This window comes from Talpa occidentalis, unplaced genomic scaffold (assembly GCF_014898055.3).
Source record: "Talpa occidentalis isolate TD23 unplaced genomic scaffold, MPIMG_talOcc4v2.1 talOcc4.7, whole genome shotgun sequence".
In the NCBI taxonomy this organism is placed as follows: Eukaryota; Metazoa; Chordata; class Mammalia; order Eulipotyphla; family Talpidae; genus Talpa; species Talpa occidentalis.
Genome location: NW_023605083.1, coordinates 49,512,019 through 49,531,966, shown reverse-complemented (window position 1 = coordinate 49,531,966; position 19,948 = coordinate 49,512,019). Strand labels below are relative to the sequence as shown.

Below are 19,948 nucleotides of genomic sequence, written 5' to 3'. Positions count from 1 at the left end.
TTCGCTATGCATTCTGATAGCAATAAACAGGGAAACCCTGGGTGCACGAACATGGCTGAACCCTGATGCCTCCTTGCTCCAGATATAATTACATAAAAACCTCAGGGCTTTTTATTTTGGTGGCCAGAAAGATGTAGTGGGCCTATTAGTGAATTTTATTAATAATAGAAAAAGACCTTGTCTATGTTAGTGCAATTTGCTTTTTCTAGAGGCATCTTTGTGGAAGACATGGAATGGAATAAAAACAGGCCCTATGATTTGAGGTTCACTCTGGGGATGGTGCCAGGAACCAGACAACATTATGTCCCACCAGCTGCTCCTGCATTTGAAAGCTGCTTCCTGCTCCTGGGGACAATTGCTTCACAGATGCTTGTTACTTGGAATGAGAGTGGTAGCTAAGATTTAGGGCAGCCCTCCCCTGGAAGAAGAGTTGTACTGGTGCCTCAAGTCACTGGTCATGAATCTGTCTACTTAATGAGTCTTGTTTGTTTTTAAGTCTCAGAAGGTATTAAAAATCAAGATTGCTTGGATGCCTGTATGAGGAGGGGGAATGGACAAGTAACTTGGCTTTGCTGGGAAGGACTTTGGACACTCAAGTTATAAGGAGTATAACACTATTATAACAACTTGAAAATTGGGACTTTTTTCTGGTGGTTTGGTTGTGGCCTGGGATATAAACATTGATAAATTTGGGGAAATTGTCATATTCCTTTGGCAGAAAACAGGATTTGGTATTTAATTAAAATGATTGCTCACAATTAACTGTCTATACCTGATGTACTCTCTTGGGAGGGGTGGGGTACCTGTTAATAACAGGTAGCAAGCTGAAGTCAGTTAACCAAATGGGATGTCATAATTTTAATGCAAGAAGATAAAACCCATGAACTGCTTGTCTTGTTTGAACCAAAAGGCACACATAAGAATACGTAGGGCTGGGAAAATGCTGTTTTATCCATGGTTCAGGTAGGAAAGAATAGGAAGATATCAAAGGCAGGACAGTCTTGCCTCCTTGGTGGTGGGAACCTTCTGGGCTTGGTTCAGATGAGGACAGAAATTAATTAGGGAGATAAGATTTAAGTGCCATTATTAGAGAAATAAACACTCACTGCAGGCTTTCAGTAGGCAAGAATATCAGGGTGATTAGAGCAGTAAGTTTGGAAGTTTCAAAATAGTTTTAAAGATAATTTTAAAGTCAAACTGGAAAGAAGATCAGAATGTAACTATGATATGTAAACTGGAGAGAAAAACACAGTCTAGGTTAAAAAGAGACAATTTGAAGCAGACATTTCTTTTTTCATTCATGCTCTAGCAGATGTCTCTCAAAGTTCAGCTGTAATTGTGTGCTATATTCGTGAGGCTAATAATGAGGAGTATCTTAGTTTAGTCTGCTATAAAAAAATACTTCAGATTGGATAACTTAAACAGGACATTTTTATTTTCTCAGAGTTGATAGAAGTTTGGAAGTCCAAGGTAAAGGTGCTGACAAGTTTGGCTCAAGGTGAGGACCTTTTTCCTGGCTTGCAGAGGGTTGTCTTTACCCTGCATCCTCTCATGTCTGAGGGTAGGGTTAGTGGGAAGGAAGGAGAAAGGGGTGGGGGGAGATTGCAAGAGCACACATTGGTCTCTTCCTCCTCTTATAAGGGTTAATCCCATCATGGGGGATTAGAGCTTCAATATGTGAAACTGGAACGATACACACAACATTCACTCCCTAATAAGGAGTGGGAGTTCTAGTTATCAGTTACTGTGTAACAAGTCCCCCCTAAACTTAGTGACTTACAACAGCACAATTTATTAAATCTCAGGATTTTGTGGGCCAGGAATGTAGACAGGGCTCAGCTGGGTGATTCTTCCACTCTTCCTTGTGTTCAGTGATAATTAGCTGGTAGCTAGTCTGGTCTGGGGGGTCTAGGATGTCTTTGTTCATATGCCTGGTCCCTTGATGGTGATCACTGGAAGGTGGGGCTTTGGGGTCCTCCCCCCCTGCATGTGTTTTCAGGGTTTCCATGTGGATTTTTTGGCTGTGTGTTTGGACTTCTTACATGGACTGTGAGCTTCAAATACAAGTAGAGTCACTTACCAAATAAACTGTATAAAAAGAGTGCGTATTGGAGGGAGATGGTAAGTTTTAGATATGCTGAATTGGGGATGCCTGTGAGATGTTGGGGTGGGGAAGGTCAGTGTTCAGTTGAAAATATGGATCTGAACCTTCATGTTAAGGTTTAGGGCATAGAGATAGATTTTTAGAGACTGTGAAGTCTTCTATATTTTAAAATGCTGAGAATAGATTACAGAGCTAAGGGAGAGAATAGAGAATAGAGGAATGCATGAAAGCCAAAGAACACCCAAATTTTACAGGATTGCCTAGAGGAGCAGCTGGCAAAGGAGAATAATCAGGAACATACAGAGCATAAAGAGTAGAATGAAAAGAGAAAGCCCTTCTGAAGCAAGGGTAGCTGTAGATTTAATAAAAAGGGCTGGGCTGCAGCATCATATATCCGGAGGGAATGAGGGTTGGAGGGCATTGTTGCTCAGGTGCTAAGAGCTTTTGGCACCAAGAAGACTGGGTCAAATCCTGTTCCTGCCTCTTGCAGGTTTGTATCACTTTGAGCAGGTGCCTTAACCTATGCCTTAATTTCTTTGTCTGTAAAATGGGGATGCCACTAGTGCCTATGCAAAATTAGTCCATATTAACAGCATACATAAGGATCTTTTTACTATTTTATGCTTTGAAGAGTTTGAAAAGGTCCATGGGTTTGGCAACTAGGAAATCTTTGGCCTTAAAACTGTTGTCATATTTCTATAGCATAATAGCAAATGCTATATGGTAGTAAGTACCATTGTAACAAGCTTGAAATAATCCCATAATTTTCCTTTGGCTTTCATTTTGGTATCTTAGTGTACTTTATTATTATTATTTTTTAATTTTTTAAGATTTATTTTTGCATAAAAGAACTGGGATGTAGGTCGGAAGTGCGGGAAGGTGAGAGGATTCACCAGAGACAAAGTGGGGAGCAGAACAGGTGGATCTACTGAAATACACTGCTGAGGGGAGCAGTGGGTGAGACAGGAAAGGTCTGCTGCGCCATGTGGGTCAGCTCCATGGCTGGGGATTGAGCTCAGGCCGTTGTGGTGATAGCGCTGAGATTTAACCCCAGGGAGGGGTTATGGGAGGCCCCACTTAGTATACTATACATAAATAGCAATCAATATTTTTACAGCCTGGATTCTATTTTTAGACAGCTACTGTTTTTCCCTTAAGTGTACTTTGAGGATTTTTTGAATTAGAGCTGGAATTCACACACAAGGATCAAGATGGTTGCTACCTGCTGTTATTGTAAATCAAGTTTTCTTGGGACACAGCTACTTCTTTTATGTTTTGTCTGTGTTTGCTATCATGTCCCAGCAGTGGAACTGAGTGGTCCTTACAGAGACCATACAGGACCACTCAGCCTTTTGTGTGTAGGTCTTTATGGAAAAATAAAAAATCAAGCTTATGATTTCTTCAGTCACATTTAGTGCTTTTTTTCTTGCAGTGTTTTTTTTCTCCTGGTTATTATTTCTATTTTGCCTGTCCGTGAGACCCTAGAAGGCAAAACCGTGTGGCTGAAGGAGTGGAAATACTACGTCAAAGCAATGAGGGTTTTCTTACATAGATTGATTTCCAAATGGACAATAACTTTTGGTTCTATCTCATCTACAGATATTTTTTGTTGTTACTGTTGTGTTGTAATTGAACCATTGTTACTGGTAGCTAAGCAACCAGGGTCTGGCAATAACTTTTGCTACCAAGACACTTTGGAGGCTGCATTCATTCAAATGGTGTGCCTTTATTCAAAGGAAAAAGGCCAAAGAGCTCGAAAATGCAGACACTGTTATCCTGGGTCTTTGTCCAGGAGAGGTGTGAGAATCAGGCCATCCTTTCAGGGCTGTGGTGGAAATTAATCAGATTTTGGATCTGGTTACTATGAAGGGGAAAAACAATCTCCTGTTTGGGAAGGTACATTAATTCTTGTTTAAAGTTCCATTGGATATTTAACATCTTCCTCCAGGCTATAGGTTATTTTGGTTTAGGGCACCAAGGGTTTTGAGAAAGATAACAGAGAGGTGTGTAATTTATTCTGCAATCAAAGGCTGAATCAATTCCTTCAGAAGCTAAATATTTGAAGATAACTGTTATATTGTTTACTTTGGAAGCATTTTTTTCTGTGTCTCAGCAGTTACCAAATTAAAAAATCAATCTGCTTAATCACAAATCATTACCTCACAACCACTTTCATTTTCTTCAAACAAGCCAAAATTAGAAAATATGAAAGAAATGCACCATTTCTATGATGGGGTAGGAAAAAAATGACCTCTTAAGATCAAATGCAGCTGGGCCTAGCAAAATTAAAAAGAAAAACATTTGTTGGCAATGTCTTCATTTTTTAGGTTCATAAAGTGTGAAACTTGAAAGCTAAAGAAATCTCGGGGGTCCTGGCAGGGCCTCTGCTCTCCACTGCAACGCCTTCCTGGGAGCATCAAACCATGCAAAGGGAGGCATCCTCTTGTTCATCTAACCACACAAGTTCTTTAGGTAGAATTACTGACTAGGTCTTAGCTTCTTTAGTTTTGCAGTTTTTATTCTAAATGAGAGCTAAGGAAAAAAGGTTTTAGCTGCAGTAAACCAAGCAAAAATTCAGATATTTGGTTGGCAGCCATCCCTTTATGCCTCTCTGAGGAAATATCAGTTTCCAGTAAGGGTACAGACTTAAAAAAATAGCATATATTCCAAGCAGCAGTTGAAAGGAAAATAGCAATGCAAGAAATGCTTTAAGCCTTCTATCTAATTGCCAAGCACACCACACCATGGGCGTTATTTTTACAGACATGTAACCCATCTGTACACACACTTGCAGCAGGAGTTGTTGGCAACTTCATTGCCCAACTCCTAACTCTAAAAGGAAGAATGAAAAGAAAGGAGGAGAATTCTCTGTTCTTATAAAGCAGAAGGCAAGTAGGGTGAGGCATGAGGGAGGAAGATAAGCTTTCTGAGAACTGCATTGCACCAACCCAGGGGTCTCTCCTAGTGAAAAAGGTGGGAGTAGAAGGTGTCTCTTGAACATCCAAGCAATGGTCTATTGACTTTTTGGTGAATTGACCCCTTTATTTTATTATATTTTAAAATATTTATATACACGAGAGCTGGGGTACAGGCCAGAGGTGCAGGGGGTGAGAGGATTCACCAGAGACACAGTGGGGAGCAGAACCGGCAGACTGACAGAAATACACTGCTGAGGGGAGCAGCGGGCGAGACAGGAGAGGTCTGCTGTGCCATGTGGTTAGCTCCCTGGCCGGCCGGGGATTGAACTTGTGCTGCAGAGGCTGCAGATAGCTTCACAGTGCTGTGCTTAACTTCTTGTGCCACCAGGGAGGCTCTGAATTGACCCATTTAAATCTCACGATGCTGCCATATGCCTGAGGCAGCACTGGAAGTTGAGGTCACACAGCTAGAACGTGGCAGTGTTGGGAATCTGGGCTTCACAGCTCCTGAACTGGATCACAGTGTCAAGCCTAGTGCTTAAATGGATCTGGTGTCTGCCTATCATATATGAATTTCTTCTTTGCATCTATTACATGAAATCTACTTCTATTTTATCTTCTGAAGAGGGCTTAACTTTTTTCTGTCAATAGATTTTTAATCATTTATGTAATGTACCAATAAATGCAAATATTTGAAGTGAAAACATAGATGAGACATCGCAGAAAACACTGAATTTATGGTTTCCTTTGACCAATGTCTCAGAGTTCCTTTTTCTTTCCTGTTACCCATCCCCACTGGAGTCAGCTTAGTGTGTATCATTCCAGCTCTAAAAATATTTACATGCAAAGACTATGCATTGGAGCAAAGAAAGTTTGTTCAATAAATGGTCCTGGGAAAACTGGATCGCTACATGCAAAAGAATGAAGCTTGACCACTACCTCAAACATACATAAAAATCAACTCAAAATGGATTAAAGAACTAGACATAAGACCTGAAACCATAAAATACATAGAAGGAAATATAGGCAAAACACTACGTGATTTGCACATCAAAGACATCTTTACAGACACATCACCCAAAGCAGTGATAGTGAAGGCAAAGATAAACAGCTGGGACTACATCAAATTAAAGAGCTTCTGCACAGCAAAAGAGACAATAACAAAAACAAAGGGAAACCCCACCGACTGGGAGAACATTTTTGCACCCAACACTAATGATAAAGGACTGATCACAAAAATCTGCAAAGAGCTGATGAGACTCAACAACAATAAAGAAAATAATCCAGTCAAAAAATGGGCAGAAGAGCCAAAAAGAAACTTCTCTGAAGAGGAAATGCAAATGGCCAAAAGGCATATGAAAAAATGTTCAACATCACTTGTAATCAGGGAAATGCAAATCAAAACTACCATGAGATACCATCTTACACCAGTGAGAATGGCACATATTAAAAAAACTAGCAACAACAAATGTTGGCGAGGGTGTGGAGAAAAAGGAACTCTTCTGCACTGTTGGTGGGAGTGCAAACTGGTCCAACCACTGTGGAGAGCTGTGTGGAGATTTCTTGACCTACTAAACATAGAGCTCCCATATGATCCAGCAATTCCACTCCTAGGTATTTACCCAAAGGACACAGAAACATCAATTCCAAAGAGCACCTGCACCCCTATGTTTATAGCAGCACTGTTTACAATAGCTAAGCTTTGGAAACAACCCAAATGCCCAAAATAGATGACTGGATCAAGAAGATGTGGTACATATACACCATGGAATATTACTCAGCATTCAAAAAAGATAAACACATGCAATTTGCAGCAACATGGATGGAGCTGGAAGGGATCATGCTCAGCGAAATAAGCCAGAAAGAAAAAGAAAAACACCGGATGGTCTCACTCATAGCAGGAATCTAGAAAAGTTAAATAAGGGACCAGGAAAATGAATAGAAGAAAGTGAAAATCAAAATCAAAAAACTATGAACCAGGGTCTCCCCGGTGGCGCAGCAGTTGAGCGCTGGGTTGCGAAGCTGCCCGCAGCCTCTGCAGCGCCAGTTCGATCCCAGCTGCTCCCTGGCCACTGGAGGAGGGTCCCGCATGGTGCGCAGACCTCTCCTGCCGCCCGCTGCTCCCCTCAGCAGTGTCCTTCGGTCCTTCTGCCTGCTCTGCTCCCCGCTCTGGCTCTGGTGGATTCTCTCACCCTCCCGCGCTTCTGACTGTACCCAGTGCTTGTATAAATAAATAAATAAATAAATCTAAATGTAAAAAAAAAAAAAAAAACACCCCCCCAAAAAAACTATGAACCAGAGACACTCTGTGGGGGGTGGGGGGCGGGGAGGGGAGGGATTGGGGTCAAAATAAGGGGGTTGCAATTGTATGGGTAATATAAAAGTAAAGTTTATTTAAAAAATAAATAAAAATAAAAAGAAATATTTACATGCTAGTTATATGTTCTTTGAAAATATGTGGTACTGTTTTGTACTTTTTATTAAAAAAGAAAGTACATTGATTACATGATACCATAGTTCAGAGGTTCCCAAAATTTCTTGGTTGATGGCTTTCTGGATACCTTAGTAATTACTTGATGGTGCCCTGATCCACATTTTAATATGTATGTATGTCCTAACATAATTATTATGGTCTCACTAGCCATTTAGGCCATTCTACACATAAAAATAGTATTTTTCAGCTCATTCCTGAGCACACTTACTTTCTAACAGGAAGTGTATGCCTGTCCCAAACCCTGGCATCAGATCATTCGTTGCCTGTTGCACGCCTGTGTTTGTGTGGTACTTGCTTTTTATCACAGCAACCACTAGAAATGCAACTTGGCAAAAAGTATGCCATGAAAGGGAATATAGCATGATCTATTGTTGGAACTAGGAGCTTCCTTCAGTTTATAGTTTGCACAATGTCTGACAGATGTCTAGTGCGGCTCTGTTTCCCTGGGGCATTTCAGTGCGTGATTTGGGAACTAATTATGGCCATAGTTATAAATTTTACAGTTCACTCTTTTTCATCTCATACTGTACCTTGGAGACCTAACCATATTGCACATAAAGACCTACTGCGTATAAAACACTGCTGCAGAGTCTTTCAGAATATGAACTGACCGTAGTTTATTGACCCAATTTCCTGATGATGGCCTTTAATGTCATTTCTAATATTTTGCAATTTTATGTAATATTGTGGTGAAAATATGCCCTTGATATGTTCCTTTTTGTTCACATGGGCAAATTAGAGACTGAAGAAATTGCTGTGTCCTCGGCCAGTACGTTTTTTAAATTTTAATAAATACTACTAAATTGAGCTTGACCCTCTGGAGAAATGATTTCCTGTAATCCCTTGAAGCATGATTACTGCTGGTTTATTTTTGTGAGGGCTCTGTATCTGTTGATAATCCCATTGGGGAAAAATAATTGTCCTGGCAATGTATGTAGTAACCATACTGCAGACGTGAATAATTGAGGATACAGCAGGCCTCCCTTCCCCCCAGACTGCTTTCTGAGGCTTCAGTTACACAAGGTCAGCCATTGTTTGAAAATATATATAATATTGTACAATAAGATATTCAGTGAGAGAGAGAGAGGAGGGGAGGGAGCTTGCTACATGTGCATAACTTTTATTATGGTATATTGTGATAATTGTTATATTTTATTAGTTATTAATCTCTTACTATGAATTATTTATAAATAAACTTAATCATAGTTACGTATGTACAGGAAAAAACATGGTGTATAGGGTTTGGTGCCATCTGTAGTTTCAGGCATCTACCGGGGGTCTTGGAATATATCTTACAGATTTGGGGCACTGCTGTACACAGTGCGAATAGGTTGAGAGGAGGAGAAATGTAGGAACTGCAAGGGGTATTTTGTAGGACAATGAGGAGGCCAGTTAATTTAGAGTAAATAATTTATATAGGGCACAGATGGCAAATCCCCTGTGGGCATGCCTTAAATGTTTTCTAGTTAATTCATCATGGCTCTCATTCTTGCCCAGCCTTCTCCTGGTCTGGGAACCCTCCTCAAGGTCCTGGGAGATCAACTACCTAGTGTGTGCACACAAAGTTTAACTTACCTGTGACTCATGGATTCAGAGAGAAGGTGCAGAGGAAGTGGAAGTTAGGCAGAGAAGGGTGAAGGCGTTCAAAGAATGTCAAGCAGGGAGAATTTGGAAAACCTTTCAGACTGGTGATCCTCCTCTGTGAAACAATAGCAGTAGGTATTGCTCTCTGATTGCTGTTATTGTTTTCTCACCTTGATTCAAAAGTGTCCCATTTATTTCCTAAGGTAATTTAATCACCAGAGGTCCCTTATGTTTACCAACCAAACTGTACTTATTAAGTAACAGCAGCAGCAGCAGCAGCACACAGCATTGGTGGAGTATTTTACACATGAAGGGCACTGTTTAAGTATCTTATGTCTATTAAACTTTTATTAACTTTTAAAATGTTCACATCAACCCTGTGAGGTAGGTAGTTTACTGTTCCATTTTATAGGTGTGGAAACCAAGACACAGAGTGCGTCAACATCTGCACAAGGTTACATGGCCATTAGTGGTGTAATCAACGCATCGTCCTCTGTTCCGTTATAGCTGCATAAAGACCAAGCATAGTTTCTGATAGAGAAGACAGAAGTAAAAACAGAATGGTGGTTTCTAGGGGCCTGGAGGAAGTGGTGAATGGAGGAATTATTGTTTAATAGGTATGAAATTTAATTTTTATAAGATGAAGAGATTCTGGAGATAGATGGTGGTGATCCATAACACAATATTATGAATGTATTTAATACCACTCCACTGTGCACATAAAAATGATTAGGATTGTGAATTTCATGTTATATTTTACAACAGTAAAAGAAATGGAGAAAAGGAAGGTGATATAACCCAGGTCCTCAGAATTAGTTGATGCAATTTTGACCAGAAGCAAAGAAACTTGCACTTTCACTTTGCACTTTCCTGTCAGGCGGTGGGGTGGTTTTCTTTTAGAGCCTTTGTGATGTCGAAATGGTTCAAAGACCCCTATGCTTTTTTTTGGACAACTGTAAGGATTTAATACCTGGATTGGAAAATACTGATCTGACTTACCAATGTTTCAGTTCCTGAGAGAAATGGGGAGTGTTCATTTTAGAGCAAACTGACCCATTGGGAATGTGCAAAGCTGATATTAAGGGTCCTTAACCAGAGTGCCACGACATCCTGGCTTCACCCTTACTTGCTATCATAGGCAATTTGCTTAACAGTCCAAGCCCCAGATTCCTCATCTATTAAATGTGCTGGTAGTGATAAGCCATGGAAACTCTTGGAATACATTGTACCTGGCACTTAGTAAGCATTCAAAACTGCTACCTTTTATTTATTTTTTAAAAGATTTATTTATGCATAAAATAGCTGGGGTGTAGGCCAGAGATGCAGAGGAGTGAGAGGATTCACCAGAAACAGGGTGGGGAGCAGAATAGGCAGATAGACTGAAATACACTGCTGAGAGAAGCGGTGGGCAAGACAGGAGAGGTCTGCTGCGCCATGTGGTTCTGCTCCCTGGCTGGGGATTGAACTCATGCTGCAGTGGCTGCTGATAGCTTCATAGTGCTTAGACTTAACCCCTTGTGCCATCAGGGAGGCCCACTGCTAGCTTTTAGTAAACTCCCTGGTTTTGCAGTAAACATAGTAAACTGAACATTGAGGCTGACTGAATGACACAGATGAGATAGAGCGAGATGTTCACTTCAATTGATGGCAATTTCTCCTCCTTTTCCTTCCAGTATTAAACAGATGGGGCACCCCTTAGGTGAGGGCTCCCTGACCTCATAATAGATGCCTAGTGACATTCACTTAATGTCTTTATAAGCTTCAGGTGCATAAAGAGAGTCTTCTTAACATTTCAGAAGTGACTTGAGGGACATCAGAGTCAATATTAAAATCTGCAGGGCTCTCAGCATGTTGAAGTGACCTTCACAAGTGGGGTGCAGAGAACTGGCCTCTGGGGCCAGCATGATGTCTGCTTCAATGACTGTCAGTGACATGATTCTGAATTATCAAGGTCTTTGAATTTTTTTGTTGTTATGGATTTTATGGATTGGATTTTTCTTCTTGATAACCTCTGGCCTCTGAAAATACATGATATCTGAAATCATTTGTTCCCCCGTTCTTAAGTATGAATTGCCTGTGTGAGCAGGCTAATGCTGGGCTGGCCCACTGGGAACATGAGAGGCAGCCTGGAAGGGGACTGGGTGCCGATGCTGTCTTGGCCCATCAGTCTTAGAGATCATAGATGTCACATGTTCTGATCTTTAGCCCTCTGTGGCTAGCTGAGCAGTGGAGCTCAAAGAATCACCTAGGAGCCAACTAGAGTTCCTAAAACACCCCATTTAAGTGCATGTTCTTGCCTTTGTTCTTCTCTCCCAGCAACTGTCTGATTCAAATATTACTCAGAAAGTATTAATTCTCTGCAATTTATACCCTGCCTATTATTGTTACTGAATCATTCATGTTGATCTGCAGAGGATGGAACCCTGAGGATATCTCTGGGAACTATGGTTGTACTTTGGGGAAAAAAAACTTTATTAAATTCCGTTTAGTGTGATGTATGCATAACCATCTGACCCACAATCTCTGCTTTTTTTCTCCCCAGCACTGGCTTGAGCCTAACAAGTCCATCTCCAAGCAAATGAAATGTAAGTGTCAATCTGGGCTTCACTTTTGCTATGAAATGTCCTAAGATAGATTCTATTTCTTGACAAAGTTTCTTCTGCCAGGGAAGAAATGGATGAAATTGAAGATCTGGAAGGTGGGCGTGGTCGGGGAGGGCGGCTTCTCTTGCACAGTGAGGGCTTTGTCATTCTTTCCTTTTCTTCTCCAGTCTGGGTTCTCCCTTCAGTCACTATTCTTACAGTCTCCCATGTCTCACCCTTCTCCCACCATCTTACCTCATACTTCATACTTGGACAGGGGTCTTGAAATCCATTAAGCATCATCATCAGGTATCTGGTTTCTTTTAATTGTGTGGTTGTTAGCAAAAGACTCAGGGTGGAGGTGCAGTCTTGGGGGGCATAAGAGAAGTAGGTGTATTTGGAAATGAAAATCTTACTGGTAACTTTACTGAGGATTGTATTATTCTTAACCCCCTACCCATCAAACTCCTAAAAAATAAACATTTTGGGGGGTTAACTGTTTACAATTTGGTGTTCTCAATTCCTTTTTTCCCCCCTTCCCTGTGAAATACTAATGAACTCTTGGAGAATTTGGCTTGGGAAACATCTCTCTAAAATATGTGGTCATCCACTTGGGGCATTATGAAGAGGGTGCTGATGGGTGGTCCTGGGTGGCATGGTATTTTGTCCTGGTTGCCTGCTTTTAGTTATAGTTTGGAGGAGGGCTTCTAAAATGCACCTCAGAAGTTCACTGTATTCCCTGAAATCTACTTACCTCTCCATATCAACTTCACCAAAGCTGTGAAATGGAGGTGATAAATCAGCTTCTCGTAGATCAGGCTAGCACATATCGTATCATTTGTCATCACTCAAGGAATACTTTTTCAAATGTAAAGAAATTATTCTGGGCAGCATTTTTTTTTTAAAGATTTATTTATTTATACAAGAACTGGGGCACAGTCAGAAGCACGGGAGGGTGAGAGGATTCACCAGAGCCAGAGCGGGGAGCAGAACAGGCAGACTGATGAAATACACTGCTGAGGGGAGCAGCGAGCGCAGCAGGAGAGGTCTGCCGCACCATTTGGGACCCTCGCCTGGAGGCCGGGGATCAAACCGCACTACAGAAGCTGCGGGCAGCTTCACAGCGCTGTGCTCAACTGCCTGCGCCACCAGGGGAGTCCCAGTGGGCAGCATTTTTTTAAAGAAAGAAAATCAACATGGATGACAAATCAGCAACCAACATGCCTATTCTTTAACTCTTCTTTTTTCCCTCCCTTCTTCTCCCTTTACCACTCTCCCTCCCTTCTTATTCCTCCTGCCCTGTGCTCAGGCTCATTCTTCTGGCCAGTATAGGAAAACTAGTTGTTATTTAGGGTAGACTAATGCCCCTGGCTACTGCGGGTGATACCACGTGAGGTGCCATGAGTCGCAATCATGGCTGCTGGGGATGATGCTCCAGGCAGAGGGCAGGAGAGATGTGTGACCTAGAAATGGAGCAGCAGGGGGCACAGACGGTCCTGAGAGGCCAGGCTGTGGGGGTGAGGCTGGAATAGAGTTGAGACAAACATCCAAGGAGTAGTAGAACAGAAAAGTCTAGGAGACTCCACTGTAGCATAATATGCAGGATGAAGAGAATAAACCATCATGCCTGAGAAAGAAATAACTGGTATATAACTTTACTCCTTAACAGCTAAATTTTGATAGTTTTGTTTATATATTTAAGAACACTTAGATCATTTTCCACTAAGTTTATTTGATCAAAGTGGTTCTTTGACTTTGCTTCTTAAATGTCATGAAGTATTCTTAGAACACACAAATTTTTGAAATATAAAATTATCTTTAATGTTACATTATCTCACACAGAAAAAAAAAATCTGTACAAAATTTGCTGCTGAAGAGCTTTGTCTTTATAATGAGTAAATCTGAACAACCAACTGAAAATTTAAATGTTTTATAAAAATGATTCAAAGATTGACATTTGACTACTGGCCAATTTTAATTAACAACGAATGGAATCTGAATCTGGAAAAAAGATTGTGTAAAATTAAATTACTAAACCAGACAGCACAAATCACTGGTCTAGGAACTGGCAAGGCTCATACCTTTCACCCAGTCCTCTGTTGGATTGTTAAGGACTTTATTGAACAAAATAGTAATTTTCTCAAGATCACAAACCTGGTTTTAGTGTTATTGTTTATGTATCTTTGAGTATCACCAATTTCTGTGTTCTAATAGATATATCCCAGAAATATTTTATCATAAATTAGAAAAACTTTTAAACTCATGCCTATATATTAACCCAGAGAAAGTGGATCCAACTCCTGGGACTCATCCGTGAATTTATTTTTTTATGCTTTGTATTTTTTAATTTATTCTCTAATCGAGGTAACAGTAGGATCCTCCTCATCAGGTATTGCCACTGTAGGGTACCAGCCACCAAATCACCCATAGTTCACCACCAGAATCCATTGTGCTTCCTTTCTTCTTTGTTCTCACCCCCTCCCCTCTTATGCTTCAGTTCAATAGTCAGCTTTCAAGGGTTAGTATTTAAGCTTATCTGCATCTGACCCTTAGTTTGGTTTCTCTATATTCCACATACAAGTGACACCGTCCAGTATTTATCTTTCTCCTTCTGACTAATTTCACTTACCATTATCCTTTCCAGCTCCATCCATGTCGCCACAAATAGCGTGAGGTTTTTTTTGGTTGCTGAGTAATATTCCGTTCTGTATATGTACCACATCTTGTTCATCTACTCATCTATTTTGGGGCACTATTTTGGGCACTTGTTTCCATAGTTTGGCTATTGTAAACAGTGCTACCCTGAATATAGGCATGCATATATCCCATTGTATTATTGTTTTAGTATTCTGTGGATAGATGCTAGTGAGCAGGATTGTTGGTTCAGATGGCTGCAATAAATATGGGAGCGCAGGTTTCCTTTTGAATTAGTGTTTTTGAATTTTTCAGGTAGCTGACTAGGAGTAGAGTTACTGGTCATGTGGAAGACCCATTTTTAATCTTTTGAGACACCTCCATACTTCTTCTCATAGAGGCTGGACCAGTTTGCACTCCCACCGGCAGTGTAGGAAGGTTCCCTTTCTGCACATCCTCACCAGCGTTTGTTGTTTCTGGTCTTTTCCATACAGGCCATCCTCACAGGTGTGAGGGGTTATCTCATTGTAGTCTTGATTTGCATTTCCCTGATGTTAAGTGACATTTTTTCATGTGCCTGTTTGCCATTTATGTCTTCTTTGCAGAAGTGCCTGTTTAGCTCTTTTGTCTTTTTTTGCATGGATTATTTCCCCTTGGCAGATGTATGGTGTACAAATATTTTCTCCCATTCAGTAGGTTGTTTTTTCATTTTAGTTATGGTTTCTTTTGCTGTGTGGAAGCTTTTTAGTTTAATGTAATTCCAATTGTTTATGTTCTTTTTTGTTGGAGATGAATCCCTAAAGATATCACTCAAGCCTATGTTTTGTCTATATTTTCTTCTATATATTTATGGTTTCAGGTATTATATCCAAGTCTTTCATTCATGTTGAGTTGATTTATGTGTATAGTATGAGATAGTGGTCTGGTTTTATCATTTTGCACGTGGCTGCCCAGTTTTCCCAACACAATTTATTGAAGAGACTTTCCTTGTTCCAATATATATTCTTGGTGACTTTTCATTGATTAACTGTCCATATTGGTGTGGGTTTATTTCTGGGTTCTCAATTCTATTACATTAATTTGTGTGTCTGTTTTTGTTACAATACCAGACTGTTTTAATATGTTTTTATAGTATAGTTAGATGACTAGAAGTGTGATACCTCCATTCTTTTTTTATTTTTTTGGTCAGGATTGCTTTGGCCATTTGGGGTCTGTTGTGGTTCCATATGAATTTTAGAAAAGTTTGTTCCAATTCTTTGAAGAATGCCATTGATATTTTTATTGTGATTACATTGAACCATCATATTGCTTTGGGTAGGATGGCCGTTTTGATAAATCTCTTTCCAGGGGATACCAGAGGGAAAAACATGGTGAACTCAATACCAAATTAATTGTTCTTTGAATTCTCATTTTCTTTTTTTAATCTGTCTACTATTATTTACTTTGCGCAGTCCTTAAATAGCTGCTGCATGTGCTCTGTCCAGGTTTTATAACTGCCTTCAGTTAGAGATGCAATCAGTCTATCCAACCTGAAATTAGAACTTTAAAATCAAACTTTTGGTAATTTTATATCATGTCTGAGCAGCCTTGAAGGAATATCTTTCTCATTTCCCTATTCTGTCATTGTGTTTCCATAGATACAAATGCAGACTGAGCTGCCAATCTTTTTTTTTTTTTCTTTCAAGAATACTCAGAGAAGAGATTGCTTGCAAACTAAGTGTTAAATGAAGTGATATATTTTGAATGCTTGATTTTCAGAGTCCTTGCTTTCCTCTGGAACTTTGAAATGCCAAGCCATGTAGACTTTCCTGACATATACACAATAGTTTTAGCCTTGTCCCCATAACTGTGGATTGTAGTCCAGTGTATATGCAGATGGTGGTATGCATCAAGAGGACAAAAATTCCATATCCTGTGGGATCTGTGTAACCACAGAAATTACATTGGCATGAAAATGTTTTTTAAAATGTTGCACATTAGGGCCTCCCCTGGTGGCGCAGGCAGGCGGTTGAGCGCAGTGCTGTGATGCTGTCTGCAGTCTCAGCAGCGCAGGTTCAATCCCGGCTGGCTGGCGAGGGTCCCACATGGTGCAGCAGACCTCTCCTGTCGTGCCCGCTGCTCCCCTCAGCAGTGTATTTCATCAGTCTGCCTGTTCTGTTCTCTGCTCTGTCTCTGGTCCCGTGTATCTGGCCTGTACCCTGGTTCTTGTATAAATAAATAAAAAAAAATCTTTAAAAAAAAATAAAATGTTGCACATTAATATTCAGATGTGTAGAAATAGAACTATTATTATTTCTTTGACTTAATTCAAACTTGTGTGTTCCCATTTCCTTTGTGAGTGGAAGGTTTAGTCACTTCAGGATAACTCAGAATCTGCCAGTTTAGAATTTGATCTCTATTAGCGAACTACCCAATCAACTCATTATTTAAATGTAGTCATTCATACTTTTTACTTATTTTGGAGTATTTTTACCATATTAACACCTTTTCTTCCTCCCCTCTCCCCAGAACTACAATATGAAGCAGGGGGAGTGAGGGTGACATTTCTCATGTGCTCAATTCTCTGGGTCCCCTCTGTGTGTCTCATGTTATTTGGCTTTTAGTCACTGACGTCTTTGCCCACTGCACACTCCCTGGTGTAACTAGTTGCTCTGGCCTTTGGTTTTGCACTGTCTGTGCTATTGAGGCCTGTCATTCTTGTCTTGGTCTCTTCCTGAAAGTCTGTAGACTGCCCTCTTGTGGCCTCTTATTTCCATCTCAGAGAATTCAGTGTACGCTACGAAAAGACTTCCTTCTCTGCTTAAACACACCCTGCTGTCATTGTCAGTGTTCTCCAAAGCTCCAAACAGAACACTTTCCCTAATTCCTCTGATATATTTTTGTCTTGTCTCTGCACCTCACTTGGTTCAGCCATGTCTAGGGTGTTGAGGGAGGCTGGATTACTTCTCAAAGCTCCAGATAGCATCTTAAACTTGCTTTTGTCGTTTTGGATCTCTCCAGCTCTCCATCTGACTCCATTAACCATCCGCTATTCACAAATATTAATGATTTTTGTCCTTAGATACAAATGCATATCCTAAAACAGTAGCTTCCTTCTTAAAATATTTTTATTGAAGTGTAATCAGCACACAGTATTAGTTTCAGTAGGTGTACAATATAATGCTTTGACATTTGTATCTAACGTGAAATGATCACCATAATAAGTCTTGATCCCATCTATTAGAAATTTTTCCAATTTGCAATACTGTATTGCAGCCTATGGGTCCCATGCTGTAGACTCTGTTCCCATGATTTATTTATTTTATGAATGAAATTTGTACTCTTAATTCTCTTCACCCATTTCACACATGTGCCAACTTGGCTCCCCTCCAGTAACCACCGGTGTGTTCTCTGTATCTATATAGAGACCTAAATGAAGAAAACTCACTCACTCTTCTAAAGACACTCTCTGCTTAATCCTGACTGGTGCTTAATTAGCTCACTGGGGTCATTAAGATTTTATTCCTGCTTGTTTACTAGGCATTGTGCTCCCACCAAGCACCCTGAAGGGATAGGGGTGCTTAGAAATGGAGTCTGCATACAAATTAGGGGGAGAGGACACCAGCCTCTGCACAATACAGTAGTTCAACTCAGCCATCACAGCAACTTGAGTCAAGTTGTTGGCTGATGTCTGTAGTGCTTTCTCCCCAAAGTTACAGTAGTTCTTCCTGGAAGCCCGAGATGGCGTTAATCTCTGTCTTTGATGGTGATATTTGTGTCCTTCATGTTTATGTAGCATGCCTTCGCTTTCACTAACCAGCTGCCCCCTTGTTACTGAATGATTTCGTCACTGGGATATATATTTTTTTCTGTAGTTTAGAGACAGAGTACCAGGAATGTAGGTTTTGTTCTGATATAACAAAAGAACCACAAGTCCCATCCTCATTCATGCAGCCAGTTTGTGTGCCTGAATCCCAACTCTGTTTTTTGTCCTGTTATGCTCCTTGCTGAATATATTAGTTTTCTGCGGTTGCTATGACACAGACCCATACACTGACTGCATGGCTTAAAATAACAGAATTGTATAAGCGTCAGAAGGGTCCTGTTTTCCCTGAGGGATCAAGGGTGGACTCCTTCCTTGCCTTTTCTAGCTCTCAATGATTGCTGCTCCCCCATCTTTGGCTTGTGACTGTTTCACTCCAATCCCTGCCTACCTCCTCACCTCACCTTCTCTTTGAAAGTCCCGCTTTCCTCTTTCTTATAAAGATACCAGTTATTGTGTCTGGACAACCCTACCCACTGTGATCTCATCTAAACTTTATTATACCTGTAGAGATCCTATTTCCACACACTGATGTTCCATTTGGGAAGGAATTTAGTGGGAGTGCTCCCTAGCATGCTGCACTGAGCACCCCAACTTAGATCCCCCACATCTTATTTACTCTTTCAGTGGCCGTCACATGTTTGCTTAGTGGCTTGTTTTATCCCCCTCTGTGTAATGTGTTCTTTTTTGCTGAATATGATCATATTCTTCTGACAGTAAAGCTTTAGACATTTTGCTTCTCCAGACACCCATATTGCTAGCAACCCCATTTCTAGACTTGTGCTGGGCTGTCCCATTGTCCTCATTCATATACTCAAACTTGTCTATTCATATTCCCAATACTTAGTTTGGAAGATTTCTTCACCTGATCCCTGGCTTTTACAAGGCTATACATGTAGTCAGTTCCTAATACATGCTTGTTGACTAGAATTGAAATGCTCCTTTAGGGAACAGGTGGGAGAATGTCAACTGTACATTCCTTAAAAGCACAGTAAAACACACAACTGAACAAAATCAGCTCCATAATCAAGCAACACAAAGTCCCCAACTGCAGAAGTTTAATTTTAGCTGTTTTTGCTCTTTCCAGTTTTCTTCTTCTAATCTTCTTTCCAGCTTGGGAAGGTGGTATGACTTATTTTAGATAGAGCAAGCTATCTCTTTTTCTCCCAGGTTCCATTGTTTCACTGAAAGCTTCCATATTTGAGTCTTCTCTCAGAAAACCTCTGCAATTTGGGCCTATAGATGGTTTCCGCATTGTGTTCTTTATTTCCCAGTGTGGGGAAAATGATAATGACAAAAGACTTTAATTTTATAATGTGCAATTTTAAAAGGCATGTACTTTTGATAAGCCTCAGATTTCTAATTTTTAACTGTATCCCTGTGGAACAATTGCAGAGCATTGGGGTCATTTGGTGTGGTGCAGTGGTGGGTTCTTGGGCTTCAGGGAGGACCCAGTATTCTCCCTTGTGGGAAGGGAGTGGGACAGGAATAGCAAAGAACAACGGTTAAGGAAGGAGCGTACTGCTGGCAGAAGCCCCTGTCTCAGGGGAGGGGGAGCGATATTTCCAGGGGCTTCCTATTTCCTTCAGGAGTGCCCTATGTTGTCTTGTAACGGGCCACATGATTTGCAACTCCCTGCGTGTCAGCAGCATGAATGCCTGACTGATAATTGTGATGGACCAAGAGATCCATGCTTTGTCTATGGATATTAAAGGTGATTCAAATGTGGGTCAAGTAGGTTGGAAAGCTTTATTCAAGTCTGTTTCTCTTTAGAAATTCTTTAAAATGCCTGATTTGGGTTTTTAATTTTTATAGTATAAAATCTAAGTA

At 40.5% G+C, this 19,948-nt stretch overlaps 1 protein-coding gene across 4 annotated transcripts in view; it reads left to right on the top strand.

Annotated features, from left to right (window-relative positions):
* The window catches only part of FRMD3 (FERM domain containing 3), a 243,574-nt gene that overhangs the window by 133,038 nt on the left and 90,588 nt on the right, over positions 1 to 19,948 (top strand). For 3 of the 4 annotated variants that reach the window (XM_054689656.1, XM_054689655.1, XM_037494879.2), the window contains exon 3: positions 11,643 to 11,685. In XM_054689656.1, coding sequence (XP_054545631.1) covers positions 11,643 to 11,685 — 43 coding nt within the window. Of the gene's footprint in view, positions 1 to 10,891; positions 11,052 to 11,642; positions 11,686 to 19,948 lie in introns of those variants that run through there. The other variant, XM_054689657.1, reaches the window with a different exon arrangement.